The sequence below is a fragment of the Tenrec ecaudatus genome, chromosome 9, assembly GCF_050624435.1.
Source record: "Tenrec ecaudatus isolate mTenEca1 chromosome 9, mTenEca1.hap1, whole genome shotgun sequence".
Taxonomy (NCBI): Eukaryota; Metazoa; Chordata; class Mammalia; order Afrosoricida; family Tenrecidae; genus Tenrec; species Tenrec ecaudatus.
Genome location: NC_134538.1, coordinates 111,179,521 through 111,193,861, shown reverse-complemented (window position 1 = coordinate 111,193,861; position 14,341 = coordinate 111,179,521). Strand labels below are relative to the sequence as shown.

The 14,341-nt window shown below is 36.0% G+C and overlaps 1 protein-coding gene and 1 pseudogene across 7 annotated transcripts in view; both read left to right on the top strand.

The window, feature by feature from the left end:
* The window catches only part of RUNDC3B (RUN domain containing 3B), a 110,079-nt gene that overhangs the window by 60,711 nt on the left and 35,027 nt on the right, over window positions 1-14,341 (top strand). For 6 of the 7 annotated variants that reach the window (XM_075557639.1, XM_075557637.1, XM_075557635.1 and 3 more), the window contains 3 exons: window positions 5,075-5,164; window positions 8,085-8,165; window positions 11,493-11,661. In XM_075557639.1, coding sequence (XP_075413754.1) covers window positions 5,075-5,164; window positions 8,085-8,165; window positions 11,493-11,661 — 340 coding nt within the window. The remainder of the gene's footprint in view (window positions 1-5,074; window positions 5,165-8,084; window positions 8,166-11,492; window positions 11,662-14,341) is intronic. The other variant, XM_075557636.1, reaches the window with a different exon arrangement.
* Window positions 12,371-13,220, top strand: LOC142456481 (cofilin-1 pseudogene; annotated as a pseudogene).

Here is a 14,341-nt window from a genome sequence, read left to right as displayed (position 1 = left end):
ACTATCAGTCCTGGATTCCCTGTGTTTCCAGTTCATATCTGTACCAGTGTACATCCTCTGGTCTAGCCAGATTTGTAAGGTAGTATTGGGATCATAACAGTTGAGGGGTTGGGGGAACATTTAGGAACCAGAGGAAAGTTGTATATTTTATCATTGCTATACCGCACCCTGACTAACTTGTCTCCTCCCCGCGACCCTTCCATAAAGGGATGATATAGGACTTAATTTTTTATGATGGTAGAGATAAGGATCATATCAGGGCAGCAATCATTCCTATTAAGCTCAGGCCTGTTCTTGTTGATCTTGTTGAAGAAACCACTTTTTCAAAAGTATTTGTAAGTGAGAAAACAGTAATATCAATACTTTATGCAGGTGATATCCGATACATTAACCAGTATCTATATGCTGCTATATAAACAAATATATTTGAGATGAAATAAAAAGAAGAAGCAGTACTTTGCTTACTATAACCATATTTAAGTACTCAGTAGTCATGTGTGGCTAATGACTACCCATTTGCAAGTACACAATATTTTTGTGCCTAATTTTATCAATTTGGGTACTTGACTCTTTTTATAGTTCATTCTAGTGTTTGGTACTGGTAATTTTAAATAGAGCCCAAACCTAAGAATTCGAAATTAATGGTATTAGATTAAATTAATACAATACTATAATTTGTTCCAGTGCATTAACACAGCATTAAATTGAATTTATGTTAAATCTAATCTAAAAAGAAATGAAAGCAGTAATAATCAGTTCAAGTTGTTAGTCTTGTTTCTTAGTTTAAAGGATTGGGTGGGGTAGAAATGTTTCTTGAATAGATTGTTTTTGAATGAATAGTTTAAATATTTAAAGGGAAATTCTTTTTGCTCTGTTCTTAGGTGTTAGCCGCCCTTTTGATAAAAAGGAAATGATTCAACTCTACAAAAGTACATGAAGTAAAAGTATTCTCATAACAAAACTTATACTTACACCATTGAAAGAGAAACATGACTTAGTATATAATGTCTATATGTGAACATAATGGCAGTGAAAAATCAGTGTGTTGTTTCATAAATTGCCTTAGAAGATGACTAAAAAATTGTTTCAAATAAAATAAAGTTATCCCTTCTTTTTTTACTGAAATCAAACTAAAATGCTTCCTTATTGTAAATAAATGTGATTAAATACTTTTGGTCAAAATATATATATTTAGAAAATTATATTTGAAAGATGCAAATAAGTTTTTGGAACTTCAGTTGAATCTTACCTTTTGACTGGATGCCCTGGAGGTAAATGCTTGTAGAAAGATGAGAGATTAGTCCTGGGCTTTTAGGGGATCTTGAGAGTATCTGAGTCAAGTAGATTTCTTCTTGTTCTACCCTTCTCAGAAAGAAAGTACTGACTGACATTCTTTAGAATGATGGCTTTTAACTAGTGTAGAAGGAGGAGCTACATTAATGAAAGCAGGCTAGCTTGACACACCAATCCCTAAAGTCCAAGGTTAAGATTGGGTGGAGGAAGAGTGTGTGTGTGTGGAGTAGGGTGGGATAAAAAGTATGAATAATATTTGGTTTTAGAGTACCTGATTGCAAATGCTGACAGTTTCAGTGACCCTAAGAAGCAGATGTCATGGTGAGCAATTGTTAAGGGAGAAAAAAGTGGAAGAATTTAATGGTTTAAATAGAGTTTAAAAGCTGGCAGAATGAGTAGAATATGAATTTTAGATATTAGGGAATTATTTTGATAGGCTACTTGCAAATACAGGAGTAAGGCAGAAGCAGCATTATTTCCTCACAGTTATCGTTTTTCTCTGTCCATAGACTGAAAAATAACTGAAATGTACTCTAAGTAATTAAGATGTGATATTTGAAGGCAGATTGAAAGTATTCTGTAAATTTGAAGTAACAAATATTGAAGAAAACAATGTTAAAAGTAGAGATGAAATTGATTTTCTGGAAACCAGTTTATTGTTTTGCAAATTGTTTTTACATCATTAAGCTTGATCATAGTGATAATGTTTGTGTTTAAATGAAATGTTAATTTTCTAGCTTCTGTCACTGTCAGAATAAGGGGATCATGTTTCTTCCCAGTTAAACACTGAGATATGGTTTCTTTTACACGTAGTCAGCAGGCTCTGCAGTCCCATTTCCAGGAGCCAAGTCCTGGCTCTTCTAGCTGTGAAATCTTGGACAAGTTACTTAATCATCTGTGGTACTAAAATTAAAGAAGCTAATATATGTAAAGAGTTTATGACACGTAAAAACTTAGAAGTGCTCACTATTATTATTAATGCCATATGTGATCCTGTGGGCTTAGGGCCTCGGTTTAATACTTGGGAAGATCTTTCCCGATGATCCACTACAAAGTTGAATTCTCCCTCCATTTCCCTGTACCTCAAAACACTATTTTTATATCGCAGTCTGTAATTATTTTATTCTTTTCTAGACTGTAAGTTCGATAAAGGCAGAGACCATGTCTTGCTCATTCACTATTTCATCTGTAACACCTAGCACACCTTGGTACTTTGAGGGAATTTATTATATTTTTTTTATGTGAATACCGTGTTCTTAGAAATATCTTTAAAAGGTTTGCTATTTGATCATTTGTTTTCTCTGATTTAATTAGACATTCAATAGAATATGACACAGTTTTAAATCTGTTTTACATGTCATGAATGGAAATTAATATTCCTTTATGGAAATAGAAGCAAAATTGGGAAAGAAGCAATAATTATGTTACAGTAGCAAGAACACTTATAAAAATGTTTTTGATTTATAAGATAAGTATTCTCATATTTCAACATGCCAATTTTAGTGTATAGAATAACTTGTGAGAAAAATGGACGGATGCTACTGCTCAGTAACAGTAAAGTCTATGCTGGTTGTTCACCTTGCTCACCATCCAGAGGATTTCTCTAATTCAAATACTTGCCAGGCCTTAAAATAGTCTTAAAGAATGAACACGACAGCTAGCTTTATAGAATCATAAATCAATTAGAGTTTAACGATTTGTGATAAAAGAAAAGGTAGATTACTCTTACGCAAAACCAAAAAAAAAGTTCAGTTTATTCTAACTCACAGTTACTTAAATAACTATCATAATAGATGATATACATGATTAGAAGTATTTCTTTTTTAAAAAAAAGTAAAGACTTTTGCTTAAGTTTTCAACTGGAACCAAAATGTGGACAGTTGACGCCACTAATCACTCCTTGGAGGAAAGAGGTGGCAGTTGGCTGTTGTATCGAGTGCAGCTTTAGGAATCATATGGTGCAGATCTGCTTTTCTCTGTACGGTCCCTGTGCATCAGAATTGACTGCAATACTAGGTTTGGGTTTGGGCTTGGTTTCTTCCAAATCATAATAATATCAAATAGTTTCTCACAATTTTTATTTGCTTCTAAGGTTCAAAATTGTATTTAAAGGTAGAGTCTAACATTTAAATCTTAAAATTGAAGCTCATATTTCTTTTAACTGTGGTCTTTCAATATTTATAATACATTCTTGCAGTTTATTATGCTATCTTGGTTAGAGTCTTAAAATATTTTCTTTAGAACAAACAATGTTTTTAAAAAAAATTTTTAGTGTGTACTGTATTATTATTGGACTAGTAGGTATTTCAGACTTTATTCTTGGCACATTTGTTGCCAAATGATAACCTTGCTTCCATAAGCAAACATGAATGCTTCCATTTTACTGAGACAAAGTGAAATTGAAAGTGTGCAACATTTTGAAGTCTTTGAAAGTATTGATAGAAAGAACCAGTCAAAATTATTGATCTGTATGATAGATAGCTGTCTTAATGAGATAATTCCTTTTCTCTGTTTCTTTGTTGGAGAAGGCTGTAATGCATGGTACACCGGTGCAATATTGTGCTTCAGCACAGTAGTCAATTAGATGGATTTCTTGATTTTAAAACAATAACAGTATATACTAGAACCAATAATAATAGTAATATCATATGTACACACATTATAAAAAGATTTTAGGCTTTTAAAACTCTCTAAAATCAATTTGGTTGACTTTCAGTATTCTTCTAATATAGTGGAGGCATCAGGAAGCTCAAGCAAGGATAGTTTTGGTCTGATTGTAAAAATATACTTTTACACCTTAATGGACTCAAGGTAGAGAATTTAAAAAACAGGGTAATACTAGGTGATTAACAGAACCCATGTTGAAAGCACAGGGCCCATAGAATTTAGCGCTCCAGAACCATTGAAGACACAGTTATTGTGAGTCCATAAATGTTCCGTCAACAGCCCATCGATGCTGCAGACAGGGAGACACGCATAGATGTGCAGACTTGTCTAAATGGTGCAGGACCGGTAGTGTTCTGTTCTTTTGTGCATGTGACTGCCCTGAGTTGGGATCAAATTGATAGCATCTAATAACGGAATCATTACCTTTTTGTGGAACACCTTGATATATTCGGTACACAATGTTTCTGTTTGTTTGGGTGATTTCGTCTTGAGAGTGAAGAAAGCTCTGGGCAGAGTGGGCTTCACAATGCGCTGCTAACGACAAGAGCCCAGTAACTTAAAAGACCAAGCACAGGAACCACTGATCCTCCCTGGAGAAGGATGAGCCTGTCATCTCCTGTAAAGATTTAATCTTGGAAACCTAAAGAGTAGTCTGCTCTGTCCTAAGGGTCACTATGACTCATAATCAACTTGTTAACAGTGGGTTTGGGTATTTTTTGAGATTGGGAGTTGTAGTTCTTTTCCTTTTGTGTAAATTGTTCAAAGCAATTTGCATTGCTCCTAGTTTTGAAAATAGAACAGTAGAAGTGACTCTCAATTTAACAGCTTAATGATTATATTGATAATGTTTCATTTTAAGAGAATAATCCTGAGCACAGGAAGCCCATTGATAGAGTCCCTTTGGATTTAAGAGTAGGGTAAGCATTGGAAAAGAATACGATTTGTTATCATTGCATGGATTTCCCTAAATAGATAAGATTTGGTGATCCAAGTATGTTTCTGAGAAATTAAATAAAATGTAGTTTTTCCTATACCACATTGGGCTCTAGGTAATTATTGTAGCTCAAATTTCAGTCTGGTTTGGAATTTATGTAGTCATTCTTTTCATTTTCAGAAGATTTTATGAAGACGGAGCAATTGTCCTGGGTGAGGAAGCAAATATGCTTGCTGGCATGCTGCTTGGACTCAATGCTATTGATTTCAGGTACGTCATTAATTCAAATGTGTTGTTTATAACTACTTTATGATTTTTCTCTCAGTGCTTTGTCAAAGTCGAACAAATGCTTGGATGTGCATATTTGATTCACATTGTTCCCTTTCAAATGACATCAGTTAGATTTCTCAATGGTCTGCTGTCTCAGAAGAGTCTTTCAAATTTCAGAAATTAACTGATGAGTTTTCTTTCTAGCTTATAACACATCTGCCCACACAGAAATATTTGTGCCTTAGTACACTGAGAAAGGTTTTTTATATTGCATTTTAGTATTTTTTAGTTACTAGTTTAAGATGAAAAGTAGATTGAAGGATATACAGAGCTTGGAAGATTCTTACTATCTTACGTGTTGAGATAAAGAAGAGCATGACAGAATAGTTCTAGTACCTTATTTATGATTCTTACGTTATTTATAGATCTAGAATATAAAATTATATTGTCCACATTTGATTTTATTGTCAATAATTTAATACTAAATGATATATATAAAATAGTACAATTTTAGGGATATTTTAAGATTTATGGAAGCATTAATTGATACCTGTTTCACTCCAGACTTCACATTATACTAACATAAACAATCTGTTTATAAAAAGAATGCAAGTCAACAAAACTCACATGGAAGAAAAACCCCAGCCTGTGTGATAATGAGGTGTTGATGGGATCAGGTATCAAACACCCTGGGGGGGGGGGCAACATATTGATGTGAGTGAGAGGGTAGGGGCAGAGTGGAGACCCAAAGCCCATCTGTAGACAATTGATATCCCCTCACAAAACAGTCACAAGGAAGAGATGAGTCAATCAGGGTGCAATATAGCACTGACAAAACATGCAGCTTTCCTCTAGTTATTTAATGCTTCCTTCCTGCCCTCCCTCCCCACTATCATGAGCCCAGTTCTACCTTACAAATCTGACTAGACCAGAGCATGTATACCAGTACAGATAAGAGCTGGAAACACAGGGAATCCAGGACAGATAAATGCAATAAGACCAATAAAGAGAACATAGACACCAGGAGGGTAAAGGGAAAGTGTGGGGGAAAAGGGGGAACCGATCACAATGACTGAACAGAAAAATAGGTAGAGGTAAACAGTGGTCAGTGTAATACATGAAAAAAAATTTTATAAATTATCAAGGGTTCATAAAGGAGGGAGGGTTGGGGAGGGGAAAATGAGTTGATAATAAGGGCTCAAGTAGAAAGAAAATATTGATGACAGCATATGCTGTCACAATGTGCTTGACACAATGTGCTTGACACAATGTATGTATGGATAGATTGTGATAAGAGCTGTTAGAGGCCCCCAATAAAATGATTAAAAGTAAAGGGGAAATGTGCTTGACACAATGTGCTTGACACAATGTGCTTGACACAATGTGCTTGACACAATGTATGTATGGATAGATTGTGATAAGAGCTGTTAGAGGCCCCCAATAAAATGATTAAAAGTAAAGGGGAAAAAAGAATGCAAGAATAAAATAATGGAAATCCTAAATTTGTATTGAGCGAGAATTTGAAATAATAGTATTGAATATTCAAGGATATTAACAAAAGCATAAGGCAAATGAAAATTAAGATAATGCTGCATATTTTCACTGAGGCTACCTTTACTAGTAAATAGCGCTTGTTAAAAAATATTTGTCCTTCATGGGTATAACTGCTTGACTTCAGTTTTAATAAATTACTAGGCAAATTAGTATAAATTCTTAGGATGAGTATGATAGATAGTAGAAGGAAGAATATTTTTCTGATCCTCTAAGAATGTGAACGTTTGCATGGCACACTGCTCCCATCTAAAGTCTTTACAGTTTCCCCACCCACTTGGAAATAAGTATAGGATCTTGGCCACATACTAACATCCAAAAGAGACCCACCAGGATAAGAATTGTAACTTTTGGCTTAGTATAACGAGTGGAAAGCATATGTCTAAAAGGTAACATCATTAGATTTCTGAAAATGAAGGAAAATCTATAGAAAGTGTTGCCACTTTGATCTTCTCTTTATTCGTGTTTGGAAAAATGTAGGTATACTCAGTATTGAAATATTAGAATAAATATTTCAGCAGACCAGCTACCCAAAGAAACCAGAAGCTGAAAATTCTTAGGTTAATTTTCTCCTCTAAAATGTACCTTAAAATTTTGAGCAAAATGATTGTGGGATCAGGTGATTTAAGGAGCCCTGGTGGTTCCCTTGAGTAGGCATTCAACTAACTTCAGTGTTGGTAGTTCAAACCCACTAGTTGCCCCAAGGGAAAAATAGGCCCTTGTAAAGATTTACAACCTCGGAGACAGACCCCTGCTGTAAAGTTGGAATGCACTAAGTGGCATCATCTGACTTTGGGCAAGAGACACTTGCCACATGCCTCGGATAGAGTCAGGGTTTAACATTTTCTAGGCTTAAGAGACAAGGCTTCTCAGTTATCAGGCCATCCTAGTTTCCTCATTAATCAAAATTTTACATGGCATTTATTATCCCCTGTGAATTTGTGTCTAAATGTGAAGAACATGTCTTCAACTGAACATTCTCTAATGGTTTTTAAAAATACAGTAAAGACTCTCCCAAAACACCCAAACTCTCTGCCATCGAGTTGATGCCGACTCCCAGCGAACCTACAGGACAGGGTGGAACCTGTCACCAAGATAAATAAAAGAGAAAGTTTTGGAATAGTTTTCTCAGTAAATTTTATTATTGCTTGATACATTTATATAACAGTATATTATTTTGTAAAATGCTTTGTTACTGTATTAAAGGTAGATTATATTGAAGAACTTATTTGTAACATTTTAAAATTAAATTGCAAACAAAATTAACCTACAGACAGATAAAAGCAAAAGCCTCTAGCAAGAGATTGTTTATAACACATATTTGATTTAAAATTTTATGTATTAATGTGAAATATGTATTGTTTGTTAGCTTCTGCCTAAAAGGAGAAGGACTGGACGGCAGCTTTCCTGCTGTCATAGACTATACACCGTACTTGAAGTTCACCCAGAGGTATTTGATATTTCAAATGTTATTGAAGTCTTAATTTATAATTGAATAGCTTATTGTCCAATTAAAAATCTTTTTCAGGTGACATTTTTTCAGAACTTACTAACATTGGATTGTTAGGGTACATTGATTCTATATTTAATATCTTTGTAATTGCATCTTTTAACATGTAACTTTGATTATTTAAAGTCTAGTATGGAATTTCTGGGATAAAGTGTGGTAATAATTTCTTTTAGAAGGATTGTGGGGAGTGGAGAGGGAGGGGGAAAATGGTGAGCTGATACCAAGCGCTCAAGCAGAAAGCAAATGTTTTGAGAATGATGATGGCAACAAATGTACAAATGTGCTTGACACAATGGATGGATATATGGATTGTGATAATAGTTGTACGAGACCCCAATAAAATGTTTTTTAAAAAGATAATCTGAAAGTAAATGAGAATAAAAATTGCAATACATCTAGAAAAAAAATAGAAGGTTTAGTATCAGACTAGAATCAAGGAATCAGAAATTAATGATTTTCCGAATGTACAACTTTTCCAAGGTGATATTCTCAATGCGCCCTACCACCACCACCCCATCTCCTCCTTTAAGTGTATTCCCTCATGTCCCTAGGCTCTGTGATGCACTGCTGGATTGGATGCTGTTCAATTCAAAATCCAAAGGCAGAAGTGAGTCACCTGCAGGGTCCATCGCCAGAAGCCAAAAAAGTCCCAAAGTCACAGCAGGTCCTCTTGCTTCTCCAAACCACAGTCGGGACATAGAGGTCTGGCTTTCCAGTTGAGGTGATGTGTATGTGAAACATACATGGTGGAGCCGTTATATGTCCAAGGAAAATAAAGGATGCTGGTTTAAAGATGCCATCAAGAATAAAGGATGTAATTTGGCTCACACCTGCACTAAGGGTGGGGTCAATGCCATCAAGTTAAGGGGTGTGGCTTGGTTCATACCCTGTACTAAGGTGGGGTCTTAAAGATGCCCTCAGTGAAGCAAAGGATGTGGCTTGATTCATACCCTCAACTAAAACTCTGCCATATATTTGATGCCAACTCACAGTGATCCTTTGGGACAGGGTAGAACTGCCCCTATGAGTTTCCAAGACCAACTCTTTATGGCCTTCAATATGATAAGGTTTTGAAGCTATGCCTAAGATTTTCAGTGGCTCTTTCCTTGGAAGTGGGGAGCTGAATCTTTGTTCGTTGTCTGTTCTTAGTTTAGAAGCTCCACTGAAACCTGTTCCCTTTGGGTAACCCTGTTGGCATTTGAAATACCAATGACATATCTCCCAGCATTACAGCAACACACAAGCCAGTACACTATGACAAATTGACAGATAAATGTTATGCCAATTGAGTTCGATCATCCTATATTACAGTGTCTGTTTTTCAATCATGCTAACAAAGATTTTAAAATATAGCTAATTGTGTAACTGAAAAACATGTCCTATTGTATTAATTTTCACTGATTCGATTGTAAAGTTAATAAACTTTGTTTATTGAACATCAGTATTTTGAAATACAGTTTATCTTTGTGAAACTAAAATATGAAATATGTAAATAGCAAAACACTAGGTGACCCACTGGTTAAGCTCTTGACTGCTAACTGTAAGGTTAGTGGTTTGAACCACGTAGCAGCTCTGCAGGAGGGAGACTGCTACTGGGAGCTACAGCCAAGAAAACCCTAGGGAAACTCTTGTGTCACGTAGGGTTACTACGAATTGAAAATCATCTTGGCGACTCCTCACAACTAAACTTAAACTGAGGTAAAATAAATCAATCATGCAAATTTCTTTGAGAAAGGTATATATGAAATATTTTAAATTTTAAATATTTTCAGGGACTTTGTTATTGTGGTAATTAGAGATGTGGTCTATAGTAGTTCCTTGAAGTTTGTTGAAAAATGACCAGTTTTCCAATAATTATGTTTTGTATTTATTAGATTATACTTGTTAATGGTATATTTTAATTTTCTGTGTCCTTTGAATTTTTTATTACTTGGTCTTTTAAGTTACTAAGATGTGTTAAATTAACAGTTTTTCCTTGTCTATTTTCATTTTTTACTTTATAGATGAGCATTTTGAAGTTCCATTAATAGATGTACCCAAGTTTAGAATTCTTAGTTTCCTGGTGTAATGAGTTATTTTTACCCATATGTAGAATCATTCATGTTTTTTAAAGTCTGTTATATTTTATATTAATTTTTATTGTTAATATTTTGTATATTTTATCCTTTTTTCCATAAGCCATTTAATGTAGCATGCTACATTTCCTGTTTGAAGTATGTTGTTTTAGAGTATTACCTATTTGGAGTTTTAAAAATATTTTAATAGAATATTTCATAAAAATACTTTAAATAATTTATTTTTACTAGTATGTTTTAATCAATATCTACTATTGCATTTTTACTTTATTTTTTTTGCTTTTTATGTTTTTTTGCCCCCTTTTTGTCATTTTTCTTTTCTTCCTTTGATTTACACACATACGCACGCTCTACCATCACCACCCCCATATAACTTCTCTACTAGTTTCTAAGTAACACATTTTATTACTCTTCTTTTACTGCTACCCTGTTAATTTTAATATTTGAAATTTAGTGAAATCTAGAGTTAACATCTTCACTTCCCACCTAAACAAATGAGGACTAACATTACTTTAACTTTAGTCCTCTTGTTCCTGACTTAGGTGCTATTTTGATGTAAAATTTTACATCCATCATTAATTAATGTATTTACAATTCCACAGTGGCAGGCAACCGTAGTTAACGGTTTCAAATTTTCAATATTTATTTAAGGTTTGTCCGTATGCAGTCAATTGTTCTGCTTACTCTTTCATCTTGTAAAACAAACCTTCCCTATTTGGTCAGTTTTCTTCTTCCTGTACTATAATCATTGAATGATCTTTTAATTAGCATTTGTTAGTACATCTTAATAATTTTTAGTAAATCTAGGAAGATAATTTTGCTGGATGTATTATACTAGTGTGGTAGTTATTTTCTGTTGTCATTTTGAAAATATTTTTAGTAAATATTAAATATATATAATTATACATCCCATAATTACCTCCCAATCTACAAATTCTCTCTTCAATTGTATGTAAATTGCAGGTGCATATAGTTTTAATTTCAATGGTCCATTTTTTGTGTGTTTGTGTGTATATGCTGTTTGGTATTTTTCAAAATTGGAATTTATCATCAATCACTGCTTTCTCTAGCCCACAGAAAGCTTCGGCTATGGCAGGCAAATATCTTGGTCTATGTTTATTTATTTACTTTCTAGATCACTAACTGAAAACATAATTGACATTATCTCCTTTAAAATTGTTACTCTTCCCAGTTCTGATAGTATCAGCAGTGATGAGGAAGAGCTGAGGACCTTGGGAAGCAGTGGTAGTGAAAGCAGCACTCCAGAGAATGTGGGGCCTCCTTTCATCATGGATGAAAACAGCTGGTTCAACAAGTGTAAGCGAGTCAAGCAGAAATACCAGCTTACCCTGGAACAAAAGGTACTTACCAATTGATCAAGTCTTTAATTGGATTAGAAGTAATGTGTTCAGACTGTTAACTGCTGAAAGATCATTTATCTGAATAGCATTGCTTAGCCATCCTACTTCTTTTCTGTTCTTAGTGGAAAGTGAGACAAAATTTTAGAAGGGGCTTTTGTTTACCAAATTTTTTTCTAATTTCATGTTTTAATACAAAAGCCATTTATTCCAAAGGTTTTAAGTACTTCTGATCTTCATTCCAATGATTAATTTTATAAAACATTATTGATTTGTGAAAATGCAGTTATTGTTTAAGCACATTGCTTGTATTTCTGAATTTTAATCAGGTTATTCAGCATCTCTCGTGTCTTATGCCTGAATCGAGGCAGGGAGGAAGGCATAAAAGAAAAATGAGCTCCAGCCCCTTGAATTTGTAACGTCTGCCTTTTTTACTCCATTGCCTCATTTTCCTTTCTCTCCTTCCTTCAAAACTATCATAATTCATGAATTATATTTATAGTGAGCCCAGTGGCATTAACTATAGAAATATTAGAATCATAAACAATACACTGGGGAAAATAAAATTGATTAAAAATAGATTTACAAATATGAATAGCTTTATAAATTCCAAACAGCTATTTGTTAGAAAACAAAAATATTTCACTCGTAAAAACAAGCATAATATCTATAAAGAAGACTGAAAAAATATAAAAACTAATCTAGAGTCGGGTCCCGGCAGCAGCTGCAGCGGCTCCCATCTTCTCTTCCTCTCTCTGCCATACTCTTCTCGCTTCCGGAAACATGGCCTCTGGTGTGGCTGTCTCCGACGGAGTTATCAAGGTGTTCAATGACTTGAAGGTGCGCAAGTCCTCGACACTGGAGGAGGTCAAGAAGCGCAAGAAGGCCGTGCTCTTCTGCCTGAGCGAGGACAAGAAGAACTTCATCCTGGAGGAGGGCAAGGAGATCCTGGTTGGGGACGTGGGCCAGACGGTGGACGACCCCTAAGCCACCTTTGTCAAGATGCTGCCTGACAAGGACTGCCGCTATGCTCTGTATGACACCACCTACGAGACGGAGAGCAAGAAGGAGGACCTGGTGTTCATCTTCTGGGCCCCCGAGTGTGCACCCCTTAAGAGCAAAATGATCTACGCCAGCTCCAAGGATGCCATCAAGAAGAAGCTGACGGGAATCAAACACGAATTACAAGCAAACTGCTCCGAGGAGGTTAAGGACCGCTGCACCCTGGCCGAGAAGCTGGGGGGCAGCGCCGTCATCTCCCTGGAGGGCAAGCCCTTGTGAGCCCCCTCCACCCCTGCCAGGAGCACCCGGCAGCCTCAGACCTGCCTGCGGGAGCTGCAGGCTGCCCCCTTCCTGCCAGACCGGAGAGGCTGGGGGGACCCCAGCAAGGGGAGGGCAATCCCTTCGCCCCAGTTGCCAAACAGCTCCCCCAACCCCTGGACCAGCCCACCTCCCTCCGCCCCGACGGCTCTGGCCTTCCCAAATGGCTTCTGATCTTTGATTCCTTTGTTGAAACAGACCAAGTTCCCTCCCCGTCCCCTCAGTTGGGGTAGGGGGTTGTATTTTTTTTAATTAACGTCCACTCCCCATCCCCCCTTTTCCAGGCTGCCAACTTCTAACTGCAGTAGTGAGTCCGTGCTTGTTCATTTAGCACTGTGTGTAAGTGGAAAATTAAGATGACCCGCCCCGCTCCTGCTGCTCTCCCCTCCCCCCTTCCCCCCCAGTCACTGACAGCCACTTGTTTGGGCCTACGAGAAACCGTCAATTAAAAAAAGAGAGAAGACAATTAAAAAATTACAAAAAACTAATCTATTTAAGAAATATGGAAATGCTGAGACAATGCAATTTTTCAAAGTTTTATGTAGAGCTGCGTTCTCAAAAAAGAAACTCACCACCCACCAGAAACCTGGTGGCACAGTTGACACGTGTAGGATGTTTGAGTTCACCCAAAGTTACCCCAGATCTACTTCTGAAAAATTACCCATTAAAAACCTTGTGGATCACTGTTCTAGTCTGACACATCATGAATCAGAATCTACTCAGTGGCAACTAATTGGTTTAAAAAAGACAACAACTCACTGTCATCAAGTCCACACCAGCGCATAGTGACCCTGTGGAACTATTCCTGTGGATTTCTGAAACTGTAATCTTTACAGAAGTAAAAAGCCCAGTCTTCCTCCCATGGTACAACTGCTGGTTTCAAACTGCTGGTTTTACAGGTCTCAGTGTAATGTGCAGCCACTAGGCCATCAGGGTTCCTAGTTGGTGGAGGGCATAAATGAAGGGGTCTATAACTGCTACTGCTGACCCTGGGCGGAGATGGGGAGGGATTAATCCCTTAACCTAGTTACGTGAATGTTTTAATATCAACAGAGAGCATATTTTGGTTCATGATAATTCAAGATCAAAATTTGACCTAGAGAGCAGGAAGTAAAATACAAAATTACAGAGTAAGGAAAGAAATTGGTAAAGAAACCTTAGCTAAATAATATAATAAAGCCAGCAGTGACAGTGACCAGGATGGGGTGACAGTGGTGTGCTGATACATATTTAACAGCTGGTTTTCACAGGGAGGATGGGGAAGGAGCTCAGAATTGTACTTTTTTCCAACTATAGTAAATATATTTATATTATAATATATTAAATGATATAGTGAATTATAATAACCATTCCCACTATTGTT